The 21394-nt window shown below is 46.0% G+C and overlaps 2 protein-coding genes across 3 annotated transcripts in view; one reads left to right on the top strand and one right to left on the bottom strand.

The window, feature by feature from the left end:
• LOC141063248 (gastrula zinc finger protein XlCGF66.1-like) overlaps nt 1–21394 on the bottom strand; it is an 815244-nt gene that overhangs the window by 552542 nt on the left and 241308 nt on the right. The gene's annotated exons all lie outside the window — the stretch shown is intronic.
• LOC141063243 (uncharacterized) overlaps nt 11485–21394 on the top strand; it is a 136373-nt gene continuing 126463 nt past the window's right edge. Inside the window, exons 1-6 of one of the 2 annotated variants that reach the window (XM_073557309.1) lie at nt 11485–11670; nt 11840–11989; nt 12116–12295; nt 12378–12501; nt 12585–12682; nt 12881–12971. In XM_073557309.1, the coding sequence (XP_073413410.1) occupies nt 11617–11670; nt 11840–11989; nt 12116–12295; nt 12378–12501; nt 12585–12682; nt 12881–12971 (697 nt within the window). In that variant the 5' untranslated portion in view covers nt 11485–11616. Of the gene's footprint in view, nt 11990–12115; nt 12296–12377; nt 12502–12584; nt 12683–12880; nt 12972–21394 lie in introns of both variants that reach the window. The other variant, XM_073557308.1, reaches the window with a different exon arrangement.

Below are 21394 nucleotides of genomic sequence, written 5' to 3'. Positions count from 1 at the left end.
TTTTCCTGTTTTCCTCACAGAAATGTGACTTTCCCCCCAATGTATCATTGTCCTAAAGGTGACAGGAGCGCTGAGGCCGCACAGTGCGCCGTGTCTCCTGAGTGCCGATACCCCACAGGCTCGGGAGGGAAGGGGCGCCATTGTGGCTGGGATAGACGGCGGACGCCGTGTGACGTGTGAAGAGCGCTGACACCAGAACAGCAGAGACCCCACAAGTGGCCCCATGTTACCCCCTCCACCTCTAGGGGACAGGGAGGATTATTAACCCTCAGGGGAATCGCTTGTGTAACACACGACCGCTCCAAAGTTTGGGGTCACCCAGACAATTTTGTGTTTTCCATGAAAACTCCGACTTTTATTCATCTATTGAGTTGCCAAATTAATTTAACCACTTAAAGGGAGTCTGTCACCCCATTTTAGCACTATAAGCTGGGGCCGCCGCCATCAGGGGCTTATCTGCAGCATTCTGTAATGCATTCTGTAATGCTGTAGATAAGCCCCGATGTAACCCGAAAGATAAGGAAAACACGTTAGATTATACTCACCCCGGCGTACGGTGCCTCCCATCTTCATACGATGACGTCCTCCTCCTAACTTCTCCCTCGGCTCCTGTGCAGGCGTACTGATCTGACCTGTAGAGGGCAGAGTAAAGTACTGCAGTGCGAGGGGCCGGGAAGGGCACAGAGGTCCTGCGCACTGCAGTACTCTGCTCTGCCTTCTACAGGACCGATAAAGCACGCCTGCGCGGCAGCCGAGGGAGAAGTTAGGAGGAGGACGTCATCGTATGAAGATGGGAGGCCCTGGACCAGACTGCAACGCCCCCCGGTGAGTATAATCTCACGTGTTTTTCTTATCTTTCAGGTTACATCAGGGGCTTATCTGCAGCATTACAGAATGCATTACAGAATGCTGTAGATAAGCCCCTGATGGCGGTGGCCGCAGCTGATAGGGCTAAAATGGGGTGACAGACTCCCTTTAATGAACGGAGCTTTTTTCATTTTTCGCTCCCCTTATTTCCAGAGCCATAACTTTTTTATTTCTCCGTCAGTATGGCTGTATGCAGGATGAGTTGTGCTTTTGAACGACACCATTCGTTTTATCATGTCTTGTACTCAAAACCGGGAAAAAAAATTCTAAATGCGGTAAAATTGCAAAAAAAGTGCAAACCCTCACTTTTTTGTTTGGCTTTTTTGCTAAGTTCACTAAATGCTAAAACTGCCCTGCCATCATGATTCTCCAGCTCATTACGAGTTCATAGACTCCAAACATGTCTAGGTTCTCTTTTATCCAAGTGGTGGAAAAAAATTCCAAAATTTGCTAAAAAATAAGCACAATTTTTCGAGCCCCGTAGCGTCTCCATTTTTCGTGATCTTGTGCTTGGTGAGGGCTTATTTTTTGCGTGCCGAGCTGATGTTTTTAATGATACCATATTTGTGCAGATACATTCTTTTGATCACCCGTTATTGCATTTTAATGCAATGTCACGGCGACCAAAAAACCGTAATTCTGGCGTTTTGATTTTTTTTCTCGCTACGCCATTTAGCAGTCGGGTTAATCCTTTTTTTATTGATAGATCGGGCGATTCTGAATACGGCGATACCAAATATCTGTAGGTTTGATTTTTTTTATTGTTTATTTTGATTGGGGCGAAAGGGGGGTGATTTGAATTTTTATGATTTTTATTTTCTTTAATTTTTAAACACTTTTTTTTATTTTTGGCACGCTTCAATAGTCTCCACGGGAGAGTAGAAGCATGCCATACTTGATCGGCTCTGCTACATATGGGAGATGAGCAGATCGCTCATATGTAGCAGTAATACAGCATTGCTATGAGCGCCAACAACAGAGTGGCACTCATAGCAATCTGACGGCAACAACCATAGAGGTCTCTATGAGACCTCTGATTGTCATGGCAACGCGTCGCTGACCCCCGATCACGTGACGGGGGTTGGTGATACGCTCATTTCCGGCTGGACGCCGGAAATACTAGTTTAATGCCCGCTGTCAGTGTTTGACAGTGGGATTTAACTAGTTAATAGGCGCGGGCAGATCTTGATTCCGCCCGCGCCTATTGCCGGCACATGTCACCTGTTTATAACAGCTGACATGTCGAGGTTTTGAAGTGGGCTCACCGCCGGAGCCCACATCAAAGCAGAGGATACTGACCGCTGATGTACTATCCCGTCAGCGGTCTGTAAGGGGTTAAAATCTCGTCCAGACATTGACAAGGTTCGAAAAAAAGATTTTTATTTGAAATAATAATTTTCTCCTTCAAATTTTGCTTTTGTCAGAGAATGCTCCCTTTGCTGCAATTCCAGCATTGCAAACCTTTGGCATTCTAGCAGTTAATTTGCTGAGGTAATCTGGAGAAATTTCACCCCATGCTTCCAGAAGCCTCTCCCACAAGTTGGTTTGTCTTGATGGGCACTTTTTGCGTGCCATACGGTCAAGCTGCTCCCACAACAGCTCAATGGTGTTGAGATCTGGTGACTGCCCTGGCCATTCCATTACAGATAGAATACCAGCTGCCAGCTTCTTCCCTAAATAGTTCTTTCATAATTTGGGTCATTGTCCTGTTGTAGGATGAAATTGGCTCCATTCAAGCGCTGTCCACAGGGTATGGTGTTGTGAGTTCATTTTTCCCTTCACCAGTGATGTCTGATGAACTCCCTCTTCTGGCGAAGGAAGGTAGTGAGGCTGATTACCAAACAGCTGAGCAGGTAGATGATGACTGGGTCACAGGAACTGATGACTGGATATAAGGCAGCCGACGCCCTGCTGCCTTGCTGGTGATCTTCCTGCTGCATTCTTGGAGACCAGTCTGATTTCTGCTTCTCAAAGCTAAGTTTTGCTCTGCTTTTTGTACACTTTAGTTCTGGTTTTGTTTGCCTTGTTTTTTGGGAGTTCTGCCATCCCCGGCCAGGGGTGAGCTGAATTCCATTTTTGTCTCTGATCTGTTGATCTTTGGCTCTGTCTTAAGAATTTACCTGAGTGTTGATATAGTCTTTTTGAAGCCTAGCGACTTCAGGGCCTGTTTCTCCTATCAGTCTGTTGGTACATTTTTGGATAGGGTTTTTGCGGATTGCAGACAGCAGCTTTTCTGTCCTGTCTTATTTAGTTAGCTTGGGCCCCATCATTTGCTCAGCCTATCTTTCTATCTGTGTTAGTGTTTTTCATCTTGCTTCACAGTCATTATATGTTGGGGGCTGCCTATTGCTTTGGGGGCTGCTCTGGGGCAGTTTAGATTTCCCCTTTCTGTCTTTAGGCTAATTTAGTTCTCTGGCTGTGATCGAGGGGTCTAGGGCACCGTAGGAACCCCCCACGGCTACTGCTAGTTGTTGTGGATAGGTTCAGGGGGTCTGCAATCCGATAGCTTCCAACTTCTCTGGTTTTCTGGACTTAGCTATTATTTTTGTTTTTTCCTCCTTCGGTGACTCATCCATAACAGTATGGCATGGCGTTGCAAAATGGAGTGATAGCCTTCCTTATTCAAAATCCCTTTTACCTTGTACAAATCTCACACTTTACCATCACCAAAGCAACCCCTGACCATCACGTTACCTCCACCATGCTTGACAGATGGCGTCAGGCACTCTTTCATCATCTTTTCAGTTAATCTGCGTCTCACAAATGTTCTTCTGTGTGATCCAAACACCTCAAACTTGGATTCGTCTGTCCTTAACACTTTTTTCCAATCTTCCTCTGTCCAATGTCTGTGTTCTTTTGCCCATATTAATCTTTTCCTTTTATTAGCCAGTCTCAGATATGGCTTTTTCTTTTCCACTTTGCCCTGTAGGCCAGCATCCCGGAGTCGCCTCTTCACTGTAGGTGTTGATACTGGTGTTTTGTGTGTATTTAATGAAGCTGCCAGTTGAGGACCTGTGAGGCGTCGATTTCTCAAACTACAGACTCTAATGTACTTGTTACTCAGTTGTGCAGTGGGGCCTCCTACTTCACTTTCTACTCTGGTTAGAGCCTGTTTGTCGTCTCCTCTGAAGGGAGTAGTACACACCGTGGTAGGAATTCTTCAGTTTTCTGGCAATGTCTCACAAATAATTCATTTCTAAGAACAAGAATAGACTGTCAAGTTTCACACGAAAGTCCTTTTTTCTGGCCATTTTGAGAGTTTAATGGAACCAACAAATATAATGCTCCAGATTCTCAACTAGCTCAAAGGAAGGTCAGATTTATAGCTTCTCTAATCAGCCAAACTGTTTTCAGCTGTGCTAACATACTTGCACAATGGTAATCTAACCATCCATTAGCTTCTTACACAGTTATCAAAGTACCATAAGAACACTGTAGTGATGGTTGTTGGAAATGGGCCTCCTTACACCTATGAAGATATTGCATTACAAACCAGACATTTGCAGCTAGAATAGTCACACGGTAGTGTACTTTAATATTGGCCCTATTTCCTGTTGGCAGGTATACCTTTTCTTTTAGGATTTGATAAAAACGGCCACCAGTGGAGAAGAAACCTCTTCTACTAATATTTTGCAGAACTCCCCTGGCAGCCCATCTGGTCCGGGTGCCTCGCTATTTTTCAGGGAGTTAATAGTGTCCACTATCTCTTCCTTTCTTATTGTAGAGTTGAATCTTTCTCACCTTCTGAGACTGTTGGGAGGGATAGTCTATCTAGGAATGTCTTCCCCTCTTCTCCATCTAGTGGTTCTTGTTCATACAATGTGTTATAGTATTTATGCCAGATGTCATTTATGATTTTTGGGTCTGTTTGTGGTGAACCTTTGTGATCATTCAATCTACCTATAAATCTCATAGGTGTTCGGCTTTTTGCCAAGCGAGCCAATAATGAACCAGCCTTATTACCGTATCTAAAAAATTCAGATGTTTTTTGGTTCCCCCTTATTCTTTCTAGTCTGTCCAGCTAAAGGTCAAATTCTGCTTTAGCTTTAATCCATTTATGCCTATTTTCTAAATTGGGTCGGTTAAGTGCTTGGTGTATAGGCCGCTTAGCTCTTCACTTGCTGTGTTATAGGATAATGTAGTTTTAGTCCGTGTTTACCACAATGTCACACAGGTTGGGAAACACCGGCTTTTGTGCTGGGTATGTTCGGCTATATTTGGTGATTTAATCGATGATTAAATTGTTGAATATTGCAATTTCGGCGATCGTGAGCCGAACTTTAACCCCTTTCTGACATGAGACGTACTATCCCATCCATGGGACCCGGGCCCCTATGCCCATGGACGGGATAGTACGTCTACCGAGATCAGCGGCGCCCACGTGGTGAGCGGCGCTGATCGCGGCCGGGTGTCAGCTGATTATCGCAGCTGACACCCGGCACAATGTGTCAGGGGCGGTCACGGACCGCCCCCAACATGTTAACCCCTTGCACACCGCGATCAAACATGATCACGGTGTACCGGGGGTTAAAGGGAAGCATCGGCAGGGAGGGGGCTCCCTCCGTGCTTCCCTGAGCCCCCCACGGCAGCGCAATGTGCAGCGCTGCTGCGGGGGGCTCCTTTCCTGCAGGCCCCCGAATCAAAGATGGCGACGGGGGCCTTCGGGGGCCTGCAGGAAGCTGGCTTCCTCAGTGCCTGCAAAGCGCAGGCATGAGGAAGCCTTCTGCAGTGCCTGTGACAGATTGCTGATCTGTCACAGTGATCTGTGATGTGACAGAATCTGTCACAGGACAGTGATGTCCCACCTGGGACTATTTAATAAAGTAAAAAAAAAGATAAAAAAAAAATGTTAAAATAAATTAAAAAAAATCGCCAAATAAATTAGAAAAAAAAAAATATTCCCCCAAATAAATCCATTTTTTAGAAATAAAAAAAAAAAACAATAAAAGTACACATATTAGGTATCGCCGCGTCCGTTACGACCCGCCCTATAAAACTATCCCATTAGTTAACCCCTTTAGCGAACCCCTTAAAAAATAAAAATAAAAAACGAAGCAAAAAATAATGATTTGTTATCATACCGCCAAACAAAAAGTGTAATAATGCGCGATCAAAAAGACGCATATAAATATCCATGGTACCGCTGAAAACGACATCTTGTCCCGCAAAAAACGAGCTGCCAAACAGCATCATCAGCAAAAAAATAAAAAAGTTATAGCTCGCAGAATAAAGCGATGCAAAAATAATTATTTTTTATATAAAATAGTTTTCATTGCATAAAACCAACAAAACATAAAAAAAACGACCTAAATAAGGTATCGCTGTAACCGTACTGACACGAAGAATAAAAACGCTTTATCAATTTTATCGCACGCGGAACGGTGTAAACGCACCCCCCCAAAAGAAATTCATGAAACGCTGGTTTTTGTTCATTCTGCGTCCCAAAAATCGGAATAAAAAGTGATCAAAAAATGTCACGTGCCCGAAAATGGTACCAATAAAAACGTCAACTCGTCCCGCAAAAAATAAGACCTCACATGACTCGGTGGGTCAAAATACGGAAAAATTATAGCTCTCAATATGTGGTGATGCAAAAACTATTTTTACAATAAAAAGCGTCTTTTAGCGTGTGACAGCTGCCAAACATAAAAACCGCCATAAATAGTAAATCAAACCCCCCGTTATCACCCCCTTAGTTAGGGAAAAATAAAATTAAAAAATGTATTTATTTCCATTTTCCCGTTAGGGTTAGGGCTAGGGTTAGTGCTAGGGTTAGGGCTCAGATTAGGGTTAGGGGTGTGTTGGGGTTAGGGTTGGAGTTATAATTGGGGGTTTCCACTGTTTGGGCACATCAGGGGCTCTCCAAATGCAACATGGCGTCTGATCTCAATTCCAGCCAATTCTGAGTTAAAAAAGTCAAATGGTGCTCCTTCCCTTCCAAGCTCTGCCATGCGCCCAGTGTTTTACCCCCACATGTATCAGCCTACTCAGGTCAAATTGCAAATCAATTTTTGGGGTCCAATTTCTCCTGTTACCCTTAGGAAAATAAAAAATTGGGGGCAAAAATATCATTTTTGTGGAAAAAAATGATTTTTTTATTTTCACGTCCGAGCGTTATAAACTTCTGTGAAGCACTTGGGGGTTCAAAGTGCTCACCACACATCTAGATAAGTTCCGTGGGGGGCCTAGTGTCCAAAATGGGGTCACTTGTGGGGAGTTTCAATAGTTTAGGTACATCAGGGGCTCTCCAAACGCACATGACACCCGCAGACCATTCTATCAAAGTCTGCATTCCAAAATGTCACTGCTTCCCTTCCGAGCCCCGACGTGTGTCCATACAGTAGTTTTCTCCCACATATGGGGTGTCAGCGTACTCATGACAAATTGGACAACAACTTTTGGGGTCCAATTTCTCCTGTTACCCTTGGGAAAATAAAAAAAATTGGGGACTAATTGATCATGCTTGTGGAAAAAATACGATTTTTTTATTTTCATGCCCGGGCATTATAAACTTCTGTGAAGCCTTTGGGGGTTCAAAGTGCTCACCTCACATCTAGATAAGTTCCTTAGGGGGTCTCGTTTCCAAAATGGGGTCATTTGTGGGGGTTTCCACTGTTTAGGTACATTAGGGGCTCTCCAAAGGCAACATGACACCCGCAGACCATTCCATCAAAGTCTGCATTCCAAAACGTCACTACTTCCCTTCCGAGCCCCGACGTGTGTCCATACAGTAGTTTTCTCCCACATATGGGGTGTCAGCGTACTCAGGACAAATTGGACAACATCTTTTGGGGTTCAATTTCTCCTGTTACCCTTGGGAAAATAAAAAAATTGGGGACTAATTGATCATGTTTGTGGAAAAAATACGATTTTTTTATTTTCATGCCCTGGCATTATAAACTTCTGTGAAGCCTTTGGGGGTTCAAAGTGCTCACCTCACATCTAGATAAGTTCCTTAGGGGGTCTAGTTTTCAAAATGGGGTCATTTGTGGGGGGTTTCCACTGTTTAGGTACATTAGGGGCTCTCCAAAGGCAACATGACACCCGCAGACCATTCCATCAAAGTCTGCATTCCAAAACGTCACTACTTCCCTTCCGAGCCCCGACGTGTGTCCATACAGTAGTTTTCTCCCACATATGGGGTATCAGCATACTCAGGACAAATAGGACAACAACTTTTGGGGTCCAATTTCTCCTGGTACCGTTGGGAAAATAAAAAAATGGTGACTAAAAGATCATGTTTGTGGAAAAAATACGAATTTTTTATTTTCACGCCCGGGCGTTATAAACTTCTGTGAAGCACTGGGGAGTTCAAAGTGCTCACCACACATCTAGATAAGTTCCTTGGGGGGTCTAGTTTACAAAATGGTGTCATTTGTGGGGGGTTTCCACTGTTTAGGTACATCAGGGGTTTTCCAATCGCGACATGGTGTCCGATCTCAATTCCAGCCAAAAACATCAAATGGCGCTGCTTCCCTTCCGAGCTCTGCCATGCGCCCAAATAGTGGTTTACCCCCACATGTGGGGTATCAGCGTACTCAGGACAAATTGCACAATAACTTTTAGGGTCCTGTTACCCTTGGAAAAATAAGAATTGAAGGTGAAAAGATCATTTTTGTGGAAAAAATATGATTTTTTAATTGTACGGCTTTATGTTATAAACTTCTGTGAAGCCCTTGGGGGTTCAAAGTTCTCACCACACATCTAGATAAGTTCCTTGGGGGTCTAGTTTCCAAAATGGGGTCACTTGTAGGAGGTTTCCACTGTTTAGGTACATCAGGGACTCTCCAAACGTGACATGGCGTCCGATCTGAATTCCAGCCAATTTTGCATTGAAAAAGTCAAACGGCACTCCTTCCATTCTGAGCTCTGCCATGCGCCGAAACAGTCGTTCCCCCCCACATATAAGGTTTCAGCGCACTCAGGACAAATTGCACAATAACTTTTACAGTCCAATTTCTCCTGTTACCCTTGGTAAAATAAAAAAAATTGAACCTGAAGTTTTTTTTTGTGAAAAAAAAGTTAGATGTTCATTTTTTTTTAAATATTCAAAAAAATTCCTGTGACGCACTTAAAGGGTTAATAAACTTCTTGAATGTGGTTTTGAGCACCTTAAGGGGTGCAGTTTTTAGAATGGTGTCACTTTTGGGTATTTTCTATCATATAGACCCCTCAAAGTGGCTTCAAATGTGATGTGGTCCTAAAAATAAAATGGTGTTGTAAAAATGAGAAATCACTGGTCAACTTTTAACCCTTATAACTTCCTAACAAAAAAAAAATTTTGGTTCCAAAATTGTGCTGATGTAAAGTAAACATGTGGGAAATATTAGTTATCAAGTTTTTTGTGTGCCGTATCTCTGTGATTTAAGGGCATAAAAACTCAAAGTTGGAAAATTGCGAAGTTTTCAAAATTTTCGCCAAATTTCCATTTTTCTCACAAATAAACGCAAGTTATTTGAATGAAATTTTACCACTAACATGAAGTACAATATGTCACGAGAAAACAGTGTCAGAATCACCGGGATCCATGGAAGCGTTCCAGAGTTATGACCTCATAAAGGGACAGTGGTCAGAATTGTAAAAATTGGCCCAGTCATGAACGTGCAAACCACCCTTGGGGGTGAAGGGGTTAATCTGTAAGACCTGTAGCCACCATCTTTTAGCCACATTTAAAAAGCCATCCTGTAAGATTCCAGCCGCTTGCAAACTTAAGAAAATAATCATTCTCCTTCTCGTAAGCTAATCGGCAGCGTCCAGTCGGATGAGTGTCTATGGTCCCTGCTTAGCACCTCCTCTGACCCCACAATTGCCATCCTCCTGCCTTTACTGACGTGGCTGACGCCTCCTATGTCATCCAGTCTGTTGCGCTGCGCAGCTCCTGTTCCCTCCTGTGCAGGTGCGAGAGCTGGACAGACAGTGGATGACACAGGAGACGTCAGCCATGTCAATCAAGGCAGGAGAGACGGTGAATCAGTCCCATAGTGAGCAACAAAAACCGCTGTGCACATGATGCTGAAAATTCAGCGCGGAAACACAGCGGTTTATTTTCCACAGCATGTCAATTCTTTGTGCGGATTCCGCAGCGGTTTTACACCTATTCCATTATAGAGAAAACCAAAAACAAAACACAAAACAAATATCCTGGAATAAAAAAGTAAAAAAATATATTGCAAAAATTGCATGAAGGTAGTAATAATAGTAATAATAAGGGTATTTAGTTAACATAATTTTGATCAAAATAATGTAGAAGCCATCCCGCCACGTCACGGCAACCCTTGTGGGACAGTCCTAACTCTTGTATTTAAAACCTTTCCACTTGTCAAGTGACGTAAATGTGAACAAGGACAGAGGGACTGAACCACCAGTAATAGTGTAGGCCAGACAGGATGGATTTTCCAACTCAGAAGCAGGGCGGTCACACCCTTATATGCACAGAATGCGCAATGAAACAAATGAGAAACTGGGTCTGAGCAGAAAAAGTAAATTAATGTGCATGCAAATTGTAATTGCATATGAACACATGACCTTTACACAGAGAAAACCAAAAGCAAAACACAAAACAAATATCCTGGAATAAAAAAGTAAAAAAATATATTGCAAAAATTGCATGAAGGTAGTAATAATAGTAATAATAAGGGTATTTAGTTAACATAATTTTGATCAAAATAATGTAGAAGCCATCCCGCCACGTCACGGCAACCCTTGTGGGACAGTCCTAACTCTTGTATTTAAAACCTTTACCTATTCCATTATAGGAATCTGCAGGTGTAAAAACGCAGAGCAAATCCGCACTAAATCCGCAGGAACCTGCAGGTAAAACACAGGTCGTCTTACCTGCGGATTCTGCAGAATCCATGCAGAAAAATCCACAATGGAATAAGCAACGTGTGCACATACCCTTAGTCTCTGTCCAGCTTGCAGGATAAACAAGACATAAAAGTTTAAAGGGGTTGTCCACTACATTAAATTAACCCCCAAAGTATCCCCCCAGGCCCCTAATGAATTTTGTAAATACCTCATGTTGCCTATACTGCCTGTGAGTGGCGTTATCGCTGGCCGCTCACAGGCAGCACGTAACCCAGCGCTGATGTCACAAGTGAGGCGTGACTCAGCGCTGGGTCCCCGCAGTGGCTGCTGGGTTGTGGGCGGGGTTACCCCCGGGGTCACACCCAGCATCCACCCAGCATCCACTGCGCGCTTTCTCAATGAATGGGCGCTTGGTGGATGCCGGGTGTGATGCGGGGGGATAATCGCTCCCACAGCCTGGCAGCCAGCGCGGAAGGAGGAAGATGGACCCCCGGCTGCTGCCAGCACTTGTCGGGACGTCAGCGGAAGCAAGAGCCGGCTGCAGCCAGGGGTCATGTGCTGCCTGTGAGCGGCCAGCGATAGCGACGCTCACAGGCAGTATAGGCAACATGAGGTATTTACAAAATTCATTAGGGGCGCCAGGGGGATACATTGGGGGGTTAATTTAAAGTAGTGGACAACCCCTTTAAGAACCTTCATTGCTTTATATATCTGTATGTATATATTCGACCAACAGATTAGACATATCAAATAGTAAATGACATGTGCCAAGACACTCATCAGTCCTCATGTTGTGTCCAGTGTGTCCCTGGTCCTCGGTGCTGCTCCTAGCCTCCTTGGCTGTCAGGCTCCTTCCAGACAGAAGCAGAAGAGTGCAGACAGTGAGCTCAGCTCACAGTCAGAGGCAGAGCAAGCCCCGCTGCGTCCAGGCTTTTGGGGCTGATGACTTCTCTGCAGCAGGGAGCTTTGAAGGAGAGCGCGCTCATCCTGGATTGGGTGGGTAACCTTCCTTCCCCCTCTCCTCCACAAACTGCAGAAGAGTGGTTACATGACTCACTCCCTGCACTCTGATACATGTGAAGTACAAACGCCAGCCCTGACAGTAGCTCCAGGTGGGCCCGCTCTCAAGCACAGTGTTACATCGCATCATCTTCTTCTCATTCAGGTCTCTACAATATCGGATCCTCTCAGTGAAGATCTTCTACAAAAGAAAATATTCTTGATTTACCCATCAAGGATGGGTATGGACAGAGACAAGATGGCGGAGAGAATGTTACACCGCACCCTAGAGATCCTCTTCCGTCTCACTGGAGAGGTGAGAGATTCTGATGACGTCACATTCTATCATTATCTATGGGAATAACATATGGACAGAACTGGAGAGGTGAGGACTCTGGAAATGTCTGTAGTGAGATTTATTAATGTGTCTCTCCATAACCAGGATTACACAGTGGTGAAGAAGACCTCTAGTGATCGCTGTCAGGACCCTGTGTCTGAGGGATCTGGAAGACCCCTGAGCCCAATCACGGGGCCTCCACCTCACCCCCTAATCCGTGAGGATATCAATGACCAGAAGATCCTAGAACTCATCTACAAGATGTTTGAGCTGCTGACTGGAGAGGTGACACTGCTGGGAATGCCTGGACATTATACAGAAACACTATGAAGGGATCGGGGGATGACGGTATCATTGTATGTGTCAGGTTCCTATAAGGTGTCAGGAGGTCGCTGTCTATTTCTCCATGGAGGAGTGGGAGTATTTAGAAGGACACAGCGATCTGTACAAGAACGTCATAATGGAGGTTCCCCAGCGCCTCACATCTCCAGGTAATAGACAGGACTAAATACACACGGCCTATAATTATCTGTATGTAGAGAATGAATTCAGTCCCTGTATGTGTTTCCTCCAGATCTATCCAGTAAGAGGACAACACCAGAGAGATGTCCCCGTCCTCTTCTTCCACAGGACTGTAAACAAGAGGATCCCAGTGCTCCTCAGGATCATCAGGTAGATGGAGAGAAGGTGTCAGGAGATCTCCCCTATGATGTGTAGACGGCTGTGAAGGTCTTGTGCTCAGTCTTGTTTTATCCACCAGTGTTATATGTTTTATACCTGTGTAATGAGAACGGTGGAGATGGCAGGATTAGAGCTGATCATAGATGGGACTTCTCCATCTGTCGGTGACTTTTACAATATTTGTTTCAGGGTGAAGATCTGACCCATATTAATACTACAGAGACATATGTAAGAGATGATGAGCGGTGTAAAGAGGAGATTCCCACATATGACTACCCAGGTGAGTAGTAACCACTGAATGTAGAGAAGTCACAGATTCCTCTCAGTCACCGGCTGTGGTTGCTTTATCGGTGGTGTAGTCCGGCCGTATTACCATGATCACCATTTTGCCTCTAGTACCACAACATTCTCCTCCACCCAAAACTGTTCATTGATTTTGGACATTGAAATCCCTTTTCTATAGAACTTACAACCTGGTAGATCCACCTACCCCCTGGGATTAGGAGACGCTGACTGTTCCCTGCCCAGATCTGTAACTAAATCCAAATGACAGCGTACGTAGAATGTGCTGACAAGATAGAAAATCACTTGTAGAAAAATCTTATGCTGGGCCTGTAAGAGAAAGCGGAGGGTAATGATGCTGTTGGCTTCCTAGATCCCTGAGATCTTATCGGATGAATCTTCTCTCCCTTCTGTGCTGCTGAATGTCTCATGGTCCCTACAAGACCAGGTCCAGTCTTTCTGGCCAAACATCTCTTTTATGATCCACAACAGTAAATGTGCAGTGAGGCCAAGTGTGAATTTCTGTACAATAACAGCAGAGTTTCCCTTTATCCTGACTTTCCAATTTGTATTAAAACTACCGTATTTTTCGGACTATAAGACACACTTTTATCCTTCAAAAATGTGGAGGAAAATGGGGGTTGCGTCTTATAGTCCGGATGTACCGGCTCTGGCTTTGGTGTGGAGGTGAGGGAACTGCATCAGCGGAGCAGCGGGTCACAGGAGGCTGGAGCCGGTGACTGCGGCTAAATCTTGTTCCCGCTGCTAAAGAGAAATGAATATTCACTGCATTACACGCCCATGGGCTTGGAGGGCAATGAATATTCATTTCTCTTTAATAATAGTATCTTGAGATGATTAGCCCCTAACCCCGGTCCTGGTATGCATGGCCCCATCCTTATAATTGGCCCCCACCCCCGTCCCCATCCTGGTATGCATGGTCCCATCAGAAAACATTAAAAAACAAATCATTACACTTACTTACCCCGCGCTCCCTCGCAGCGTCCTGCTCCGGTGCCAGCAACTGCTATATGCTTGTAAGCAGCGCATGGCAGGGACGTGCACGCAAAGGGCAGTGAGTATTCATTGCTCTTCAGTAGCGCGCAGTGTCAGCCACCGGCTTCCTGCTGCTACCGGCGGTCACGTGTGCCGCTACTTAAGAGAAATGAATATTCATGAATGCTCACTGTTCTCAGCGCTGCTTACAAGCAAATAGCAGATGCTGGCACCAGAGGTAAGCGTAATGGTTTGGTTTTTTTTTAATGTTTTGTGATGGGCCATGCACACCAGGATAGGAATGGGGGTGGGGGCTTCTTATAAGGATGGGGCCCTACATACCAGGACGAAATAAGTCACTGAATACCAGGACGAGATGGGGTCCATGCATACCAGGATAAGGTTGGGGCCATGCTTTCCAGGATAGGGATGATGGGGCCATGCATACCAGGATAGCGATGAGGTGCCATGCATACTAGGATGAGATGGGGCCCTGCATACCAGGATGAGATGGGGCCATGCCTACTAGGACAAGATGGGGACCCTGCATACCAGGATTGGGATGGGACCATGCATACTAGAACGAGATGGGGACCCTGCATACAAGGATAGGGATGGGACCATGCATACTAGAACGAGATGGGGACCCTGCATACAAGGATAGGGATGGGACCATGCATACCAGGACAAGATGGGAGCTCTGCATACCAGGATAGGGATGGGATCATGCATACCAGGACAAGATGGGGACCCTGCATACCAGGATTGGGATGAGGCCATGCATACCAGGATAGAGATGAGTGGGCCATGTGTATCAGAATGGGTATGAGGGGACCATATATACCAGGATAGGGGATATTAAGTACAGAATTGACCACATTTTTTGCTTCAATTTTTTTTCCTAATTTCATTCTCTAAAACCTAGGTGCGTCTTATGGTCCAAAAAATACAGTAATTTCAAGGAGGATTGTGATAATCTCCAGGACAAACATTCCACCTGTGCCATGATAGATCTCTAAGCTGTGTGTGGCTGATGGCTGTAATATACATTTATTCCCGCCTGCAGGAGATGTGTTGGCTCCAGCCCTGGTGTCATAGATTTACTAAACGTCATGAATTCCAATATGTTTTCCATCCTAAGGAATTCAGATAACTGCACAATCTCTCCTGAAATGGGGGCGCTAATACTTTCTCTACTCCTCCGGTCAGGACTCATAGTGGCTGCAATGGTCCACCATAAATGAGTGCAACTCGTTTAGTGTTCTCCCCTTGTACATACGTTGTTGGGGATGTAACATATTTTTTTATTCTGTGTCTTTTTTTTATAACCTGTTCATTCTGTATGATAGTTTGATTGTGGTGGGATCGGCCTTCCTGCCTAATGTGAGTCTGTAACTCCCTGATAGTCTTGAAAAAAATCTCTCCATTGCCTCTTCCAAATGCCTAAGATCTAAATTTAAAGGGATCCTGTCAGCCGGATTGTGCACAGTAACCTACAGACACTGTCAGGTCAGCGTCGTTATACTGATTACAGTGATACCTGGTGATGAAATCCGTCTTGTGGTTTATGTTTAATCTGTATTTGTAGTCTTCAGTTAATGAGATTCTCGTGCTCTGGGGCGGGGCTGTGGGCGGAGCTTTATATGATGGTCTGTTTACATATGCATCTGTATTGGCTTATGACAGGTCGCTGACCCCTCACTGACCTGCCCACATTATTACATAATGCATATAATAGTGTTGATATTATTGGTGATTATGCCTATAATATTGTGGCTATTGTGAGGCTTAGAAAAAAGAAATTACAAATGACACTGGCGGCGCCTGGCCAGTAGCATCTATCTCTTACTTATAGATGGTACTGCGCAGGCGCCACCATCGCCGGTGACATTTTTCTGGATGTAATTTTTTATGTAAAATAGGGGGCAGGTCACTGAAGGGTCAGTGTCATAAGCCAATACAGATGAATATATACGCAGAGCACCACATAAGGCCCCTCCCACAGCCCAACCCACAGCCACTCCCACAATCCCACCCCGAAGCACAAGAATCTCATTAACTGAAAACTACAAATACAGATTAAACAATAACCAGCCCGCAGCTGCCCAGAAAACCCAGAAATTCCGACACTTTGCCCGGCTCTTCCTACTTACCCTGTGTTTTGTTTTATCTCTAATAAAAGACTTTATTCTGGCTGTGATTTATTTACCATATATCTATAGGATTAGTAATGGATAGGTGTCTTACTCTCCATTACTAAGCCGTGGGCTTGATGTCACCTGACAATACAACCCCACAAATATGAAGCCCACTTGCCATCACTACAGGGCAAGTGGGAAGAGCCGGGCAAAGCACCAGAATAGGCGCATTTAATAGATTTTCCTTTTCTGGGCAGCTGCAGGCTGCTATTTTTAGGCTGGGGGGTCAATATCTATGGCCCCTTACAAGCCTGAGAATACTAGCCCCCAGTTGTCAGCTTTAGCAAGGCTGGTTGTCAAAAATGGAGGGGAACTCACGCCGTTTTTTTAAATTATTTAATTAATTAAAAAAACTGTTTGGACCCCTCTATTCTTGAAAACCAGCCTTGCCAAAGCTGACAGATGAGGGTTGCAGCCCCCAGTTGTGAGTTTTTCCGGACTGGTTATAGAAAATAAAAGGGAACGCACGCCGTTTTTTCATTCCTTTATTTAGTTATAGCGCAGGCGGCGGGTGAGGAATACTCCCATCATTTGCTCCTGCTGTCATTGTTCTTAGCATCAGGTGTAGGTTGATGGGAGTAATAGTCATCATTCTTACTTTAATATAACTATCATTATTCTCCCCGCTGGCAGAGCAGGGGAGAATGATGTGAGCGTCTTCAGCACCCGCTGCCGGGGAACAGCGCTTACTGTAGCGCTTCTTCCCTGTCGGCCGTCCTTGTGGTACTGATGCTGCACTAGGGCGGCACACGGTTGTCACACATGTGCCACAAGTATTACACACATGGACATCTCCGGTACCGGAAATATCAGGACGTGTGAAACCGGCCTTATACACAGTTCTCTTTAAATGCCTAATATTTCTTCTTGAAACTCATCTGACAGAAAATATTGGAGCTTAGGATAGTATAGATTGTGAAGTCTCCGAGACCCATACTCTAGTTACACCAGAGAGGTTTCACCACTAGTTACTCATTTAGTACTTATGGAGACTGTGGAGTTTGATCATTTCAGTAGTTCCTAATCAGGCCCCATTATTAACCCCTTCCTGCCATCCGACGTACTATCCCGTCCACGGTACCCGGGCCCGTATGACCGGGGACGGGATAGTACGTCGGGCCCTTTAATGCGATACCGCGACTAAAGTCGCGGTGATCGCATTAAAATTCCGACGCCATCTCACCTTAGAAAAGATGGCGTCGGCATCCCGGGCTGCGATCCCGCCCCCCCGGCATCCAGAGCGCTGTGATTGGCTGTTCAATTCTGAACAGCCAATCGCAGCGTTTCTCATTGTTTCAGCCAATCAGCTTGGCTGAAACAATGATGTCCTAGGCGGGGATCGAGTACCGATGTACTCGATCCTAGAGCCGGTGCCTGGCAACGCCAGGCACCGGCAAAAAGCACCCGGATTGGCGCGATCGCCGATCTGATCGATCGCGCCAATCGCAGTGCACAGCGGCGCTATATCGCCGCTGTGCCCTGCCAGTACCGGCCAGGATCGGTGCTATATTAGCACCGATCATGCTGGAGCCTGATGCAGGCCCAGTAGGGCCTGCAGGAGTTGGCTGGCGCGATCGATTAGATCGGCGATCGCGCCAACCACAGGGCACAGCTGCGGTCACCATGTGACCGCTCTGTGCCCTGCTGGTGACCTGGGCATGACCTGCCTAGTAATCGGAGCTGTGAGCTCCGATTCTAGGCAGTTGCCATGGTCACCAGGCAGATCAGGGATTGGTGGGATCGATGTAATCATTCGATCCCACCAATGACAGGTCACAGCAGCGATGTGACCGCTCTGTGACCTGCCCCCTGACCTGCCTCTGACCTGTCTGCAGGGGTCCTCACTCTAGCTGAGGATTCCTGCAGAGAAGTCGGACGCAGCAAGAGCTCCTGTGCTGGGTATTGTGGTGCCACAGCTTGTAGCATCACAATCCCTGCAGAAGAAAGAAGAAGAAGAAGAAAGAAAACTACAATTGTAAGTGTTAATTGATCCCTGATCCCCTGCCCAATCTATCTTCACCCCCCCAATCTATCTTCATCCCCCCATCCCCCCTCCACCCCCCCTCTTACCCCCCTTTTACCCCCCTCCACCCCACTTTTGCGTCACCTCCGTGCGCAGCCGGCGAGCGTTGATCGCTGACGCAGTTCACCGATCAACACTCGCGCTCGCTTTTTTTTCCTTAGCCCCCTTTGCGCCACTTCCGTTCACACATTCCGCAGCCGCAAAAGTTGGATAAGTGACACACGTCACTTATCCAAGCTTGTGCCTGCCGTTTTTCATTTTTTTCACCCCCCTTTGTGCCACCTAACTACAACCCTAACTGTTGATCCCTGCCCAATCTATCTTCATCCACCCCAATCCCCCCATCCCCCTTCCCCCTATTTTTACCCCCCTCCACCCCACTTTTGCGCCACCTCCGTGCGCAGCTGCCGAGCGTTGATTGGTGACGAGGTTCACCGATCAACACTTGAGCTCGTTTTTTTTTCCTTAGCCCCTTTTGCGCCACTTCCGTACACACATCCCGCAGCCGCAAAAGTTGGATAAGTGACACACGTCACTTATCCAAGCTTGTGCCTGCCGCTTTTCATTTTTTTCACCCCCCTTTGTGCCACCTAACTACAACCCTAACTGTTGATCCCTGCCCAATCTCTCTTCTTCCACCCCAATCCCCCCATCCCCCTTCCCCCTATTTTTACCCCCCTCCACCCCACTTTTGCGCCACCTCCGTGCGCAGCCGCCGAGCGTTGATTGGTGACGCAGTTCACCGATCAACACTTGAGCTCGCTTTTTTTTCCTTAGCCCCTCCGTACACACATCCCGCAGCTGCGAAACTTGGATAAGTGACACAGTTCACTTATCAGAGTTTGCCGTTTTCCTTTTTTTTTTTTTTCCACCCCCCCCTTGCGCCACCCCGTGCGCACATCCAGCAGCCTAGTTTTGATAAGTGACACTTATCAGCTAGGGCCTGCTGTTTTATACTTTTTTCCACAGCTTTTTCTTTACAGAAAGTTTACACCAATCACTCCCCCCCCCTCACGTACACATACAGTTTTCAATAAAGTGTACACCCAAGCACCATATTTACACAAAAATGTCATCAAATTCATCCCAACAGCGCTATTCATATGCTTTACTTGCCTCCGAAACTGATAGCGATTTGGATGACGATCCGACTTTTCTTTATTTTTCGGATTCTTCATCCTCTTCTTCTTCCTCTTCTCCCTCCTCATCTTCCTCCTCGGGTCCTGCGGAACCGCCACGCAGACGCTCCAGGACAGAAGATGAGGCAGCGCCCACCATGCCCGCAGCTGACCCAGTGCTCCCCGTATGGACCTCGCCCCCCGAAAATTACGAGCCACTGATTCCTGATTTTGTGGCAGAATCAGGAATCAAGTTTGACACCACCGGCCTCACAGAAATTGACTTTTTCAAAGTCTTTTTCTCTGAGGATTTTGTTAACCTCATGGTGGAGCAAACTAATTTGTACGCTCGTCAATTATTGGAGCAAAACCCGCGTTCAACATTTTCAAACTGGTCTCCTGTAGACGCAGTTGAAATGACGCAGTTTTGGGGCCTGGTCCTCCATATGGGGATACTGAAGAAACCGGAAATTCGGCAATATTGGAGTGTTGATATTTTATACAACACTCCAGTGTTCCGAATGGTCATGGCCCGGACGCGTTTTGAGGCCATCCACAAGTTTCTGCATTATACTGATAATGCAGCGTGTCCCGCACAAGATGACCCCAACTTTGACCGTCTGTTCAAAGTTCGGCCGGTCATCGAACACTTCAACAAAAAGTTTGCTGAAGTGTACGTGCCCCAAAGGGACATCTGCGTGGATGAGTCCTTGGTTCACTTCAAGGGAAGGCTGCGATTCCGTCAATACCTGCCCAGTAAGAGGGCCAGGTACGGAATCAAACTCTATAAGTTGTGTGAGAGTACCTCAGGGTACACCCACAAGTTTAGAGTTTACGAAGGGAAGGACACCCGGATTGAACCCCCTGAGTGTCCTCCTTTCCTGGGAGTGAGTGGGAAAATTGTGTGGGATTTGGTGCACCCACTGCTGGATAAAGGTTATCACCTCTACACTGATAACTTTTATACCAGCATCCCACTCTACAAATCCCTCTCTGAGCGACGTACCGCAGCCTGCGGTACTGTCCGCAAAAATCAGAGAGGCCTCCTGAAGATGCTACTTGGGCAGATGCTCCGAAAAGGTGAGAGCAGAGCCCAATGTAGCGACCACCTGCTGGTGGTCAAGTACAAGGACAAGAGAGATGTCCATCTCTTGACCACCATACACGGTGATGGCAGTACCCTCTGCACTGTACGGGGTACCTCTACACAGGTCCTCAAACCGACATGTGTAGTGGGGTACAACAAAAAAATGGGGGGAGTTGATCTCTCCGATCAACTCCTCCAACCGTACAATGCATTGAGGAAGGCCAAGGTGTGGTACAAAAAGCTGGCCGTGCACATCGTCCAAATGGCAATGCTCAACGCATTCCTGCTGTCACAATGTGCATGCCCCAGCGATACGGCGTACCTTCATTTCCAGGAGGTAGTGGTTAAGGCCATGATGTTTGGCGCTCAGGAAGGAGCGGGCCCCAGTACTTCAGGAACTGAAGGTGCTCGTATTGTCCCAGGTCAGCATTTTCCGGGGGTGGTCCCGCCAACCCCAAGAAAAGGTAAGCCGCAAAAAAGGTGTCGAGTGTGTTACAAAGAAATGGAATACGCAGGGACACCACTTACCAGTGCGACACCTGCCCCGAAAAACCTGGCCTGTGCATGAAGGATTGCTTCAAATTGTACCACACCTCCATGCACTACTAATTTACATTAGATTAGTTGGGGGCACATCTAGATTTGTTCATTGGGGGTCTAGTATCCAAAATGATGTCATATGTGGGTTTTTTTCCTGTTTAGGCACATCAGGGACTCTGCAAATGGAACATGACGCCAGCAGACCATCAAAGTCTGCATTCCAAAACAACACTACTTCCCTTTCGAGCCCCAACGTGTGCCTAAACAGTTTTTTCCCACATGTGGGGTACCAGAGTACCCAGGACAAATTGGACAACGACTTTTGGGGTCCAATTTCTCCTGTTACTCTTGGGAAAATTAAAAATTGGGGACTAAATTATCATTTATGTGGGAACAAAACAGGATTTTATATTTTCACGCCTGGGCATTATAATCTTTAGTGAAACACTTGGGGGTTCA

This window comes from Dendrobates tinctorius, unplaced genomic scaffold (assembly GCF_039654945.1).
Source record: "Dendrobates tinctorius isolate UK_male_01 unplaced genomic scaffold, ASM3965494v1 ptg000249l, whole genome shotgun sequence".
In the NCBI taxonomy this organism is placed as follows: domain Eukaryota; kingdom Metazoa; phylum Chordata; class Amphibia; order Anura; family Dendrobatidae; genus Dendrobates; species Dendrobates tinctorius.
This window is presented reverse-complemented; position numbering and strand designations above follow the sequence as displayed.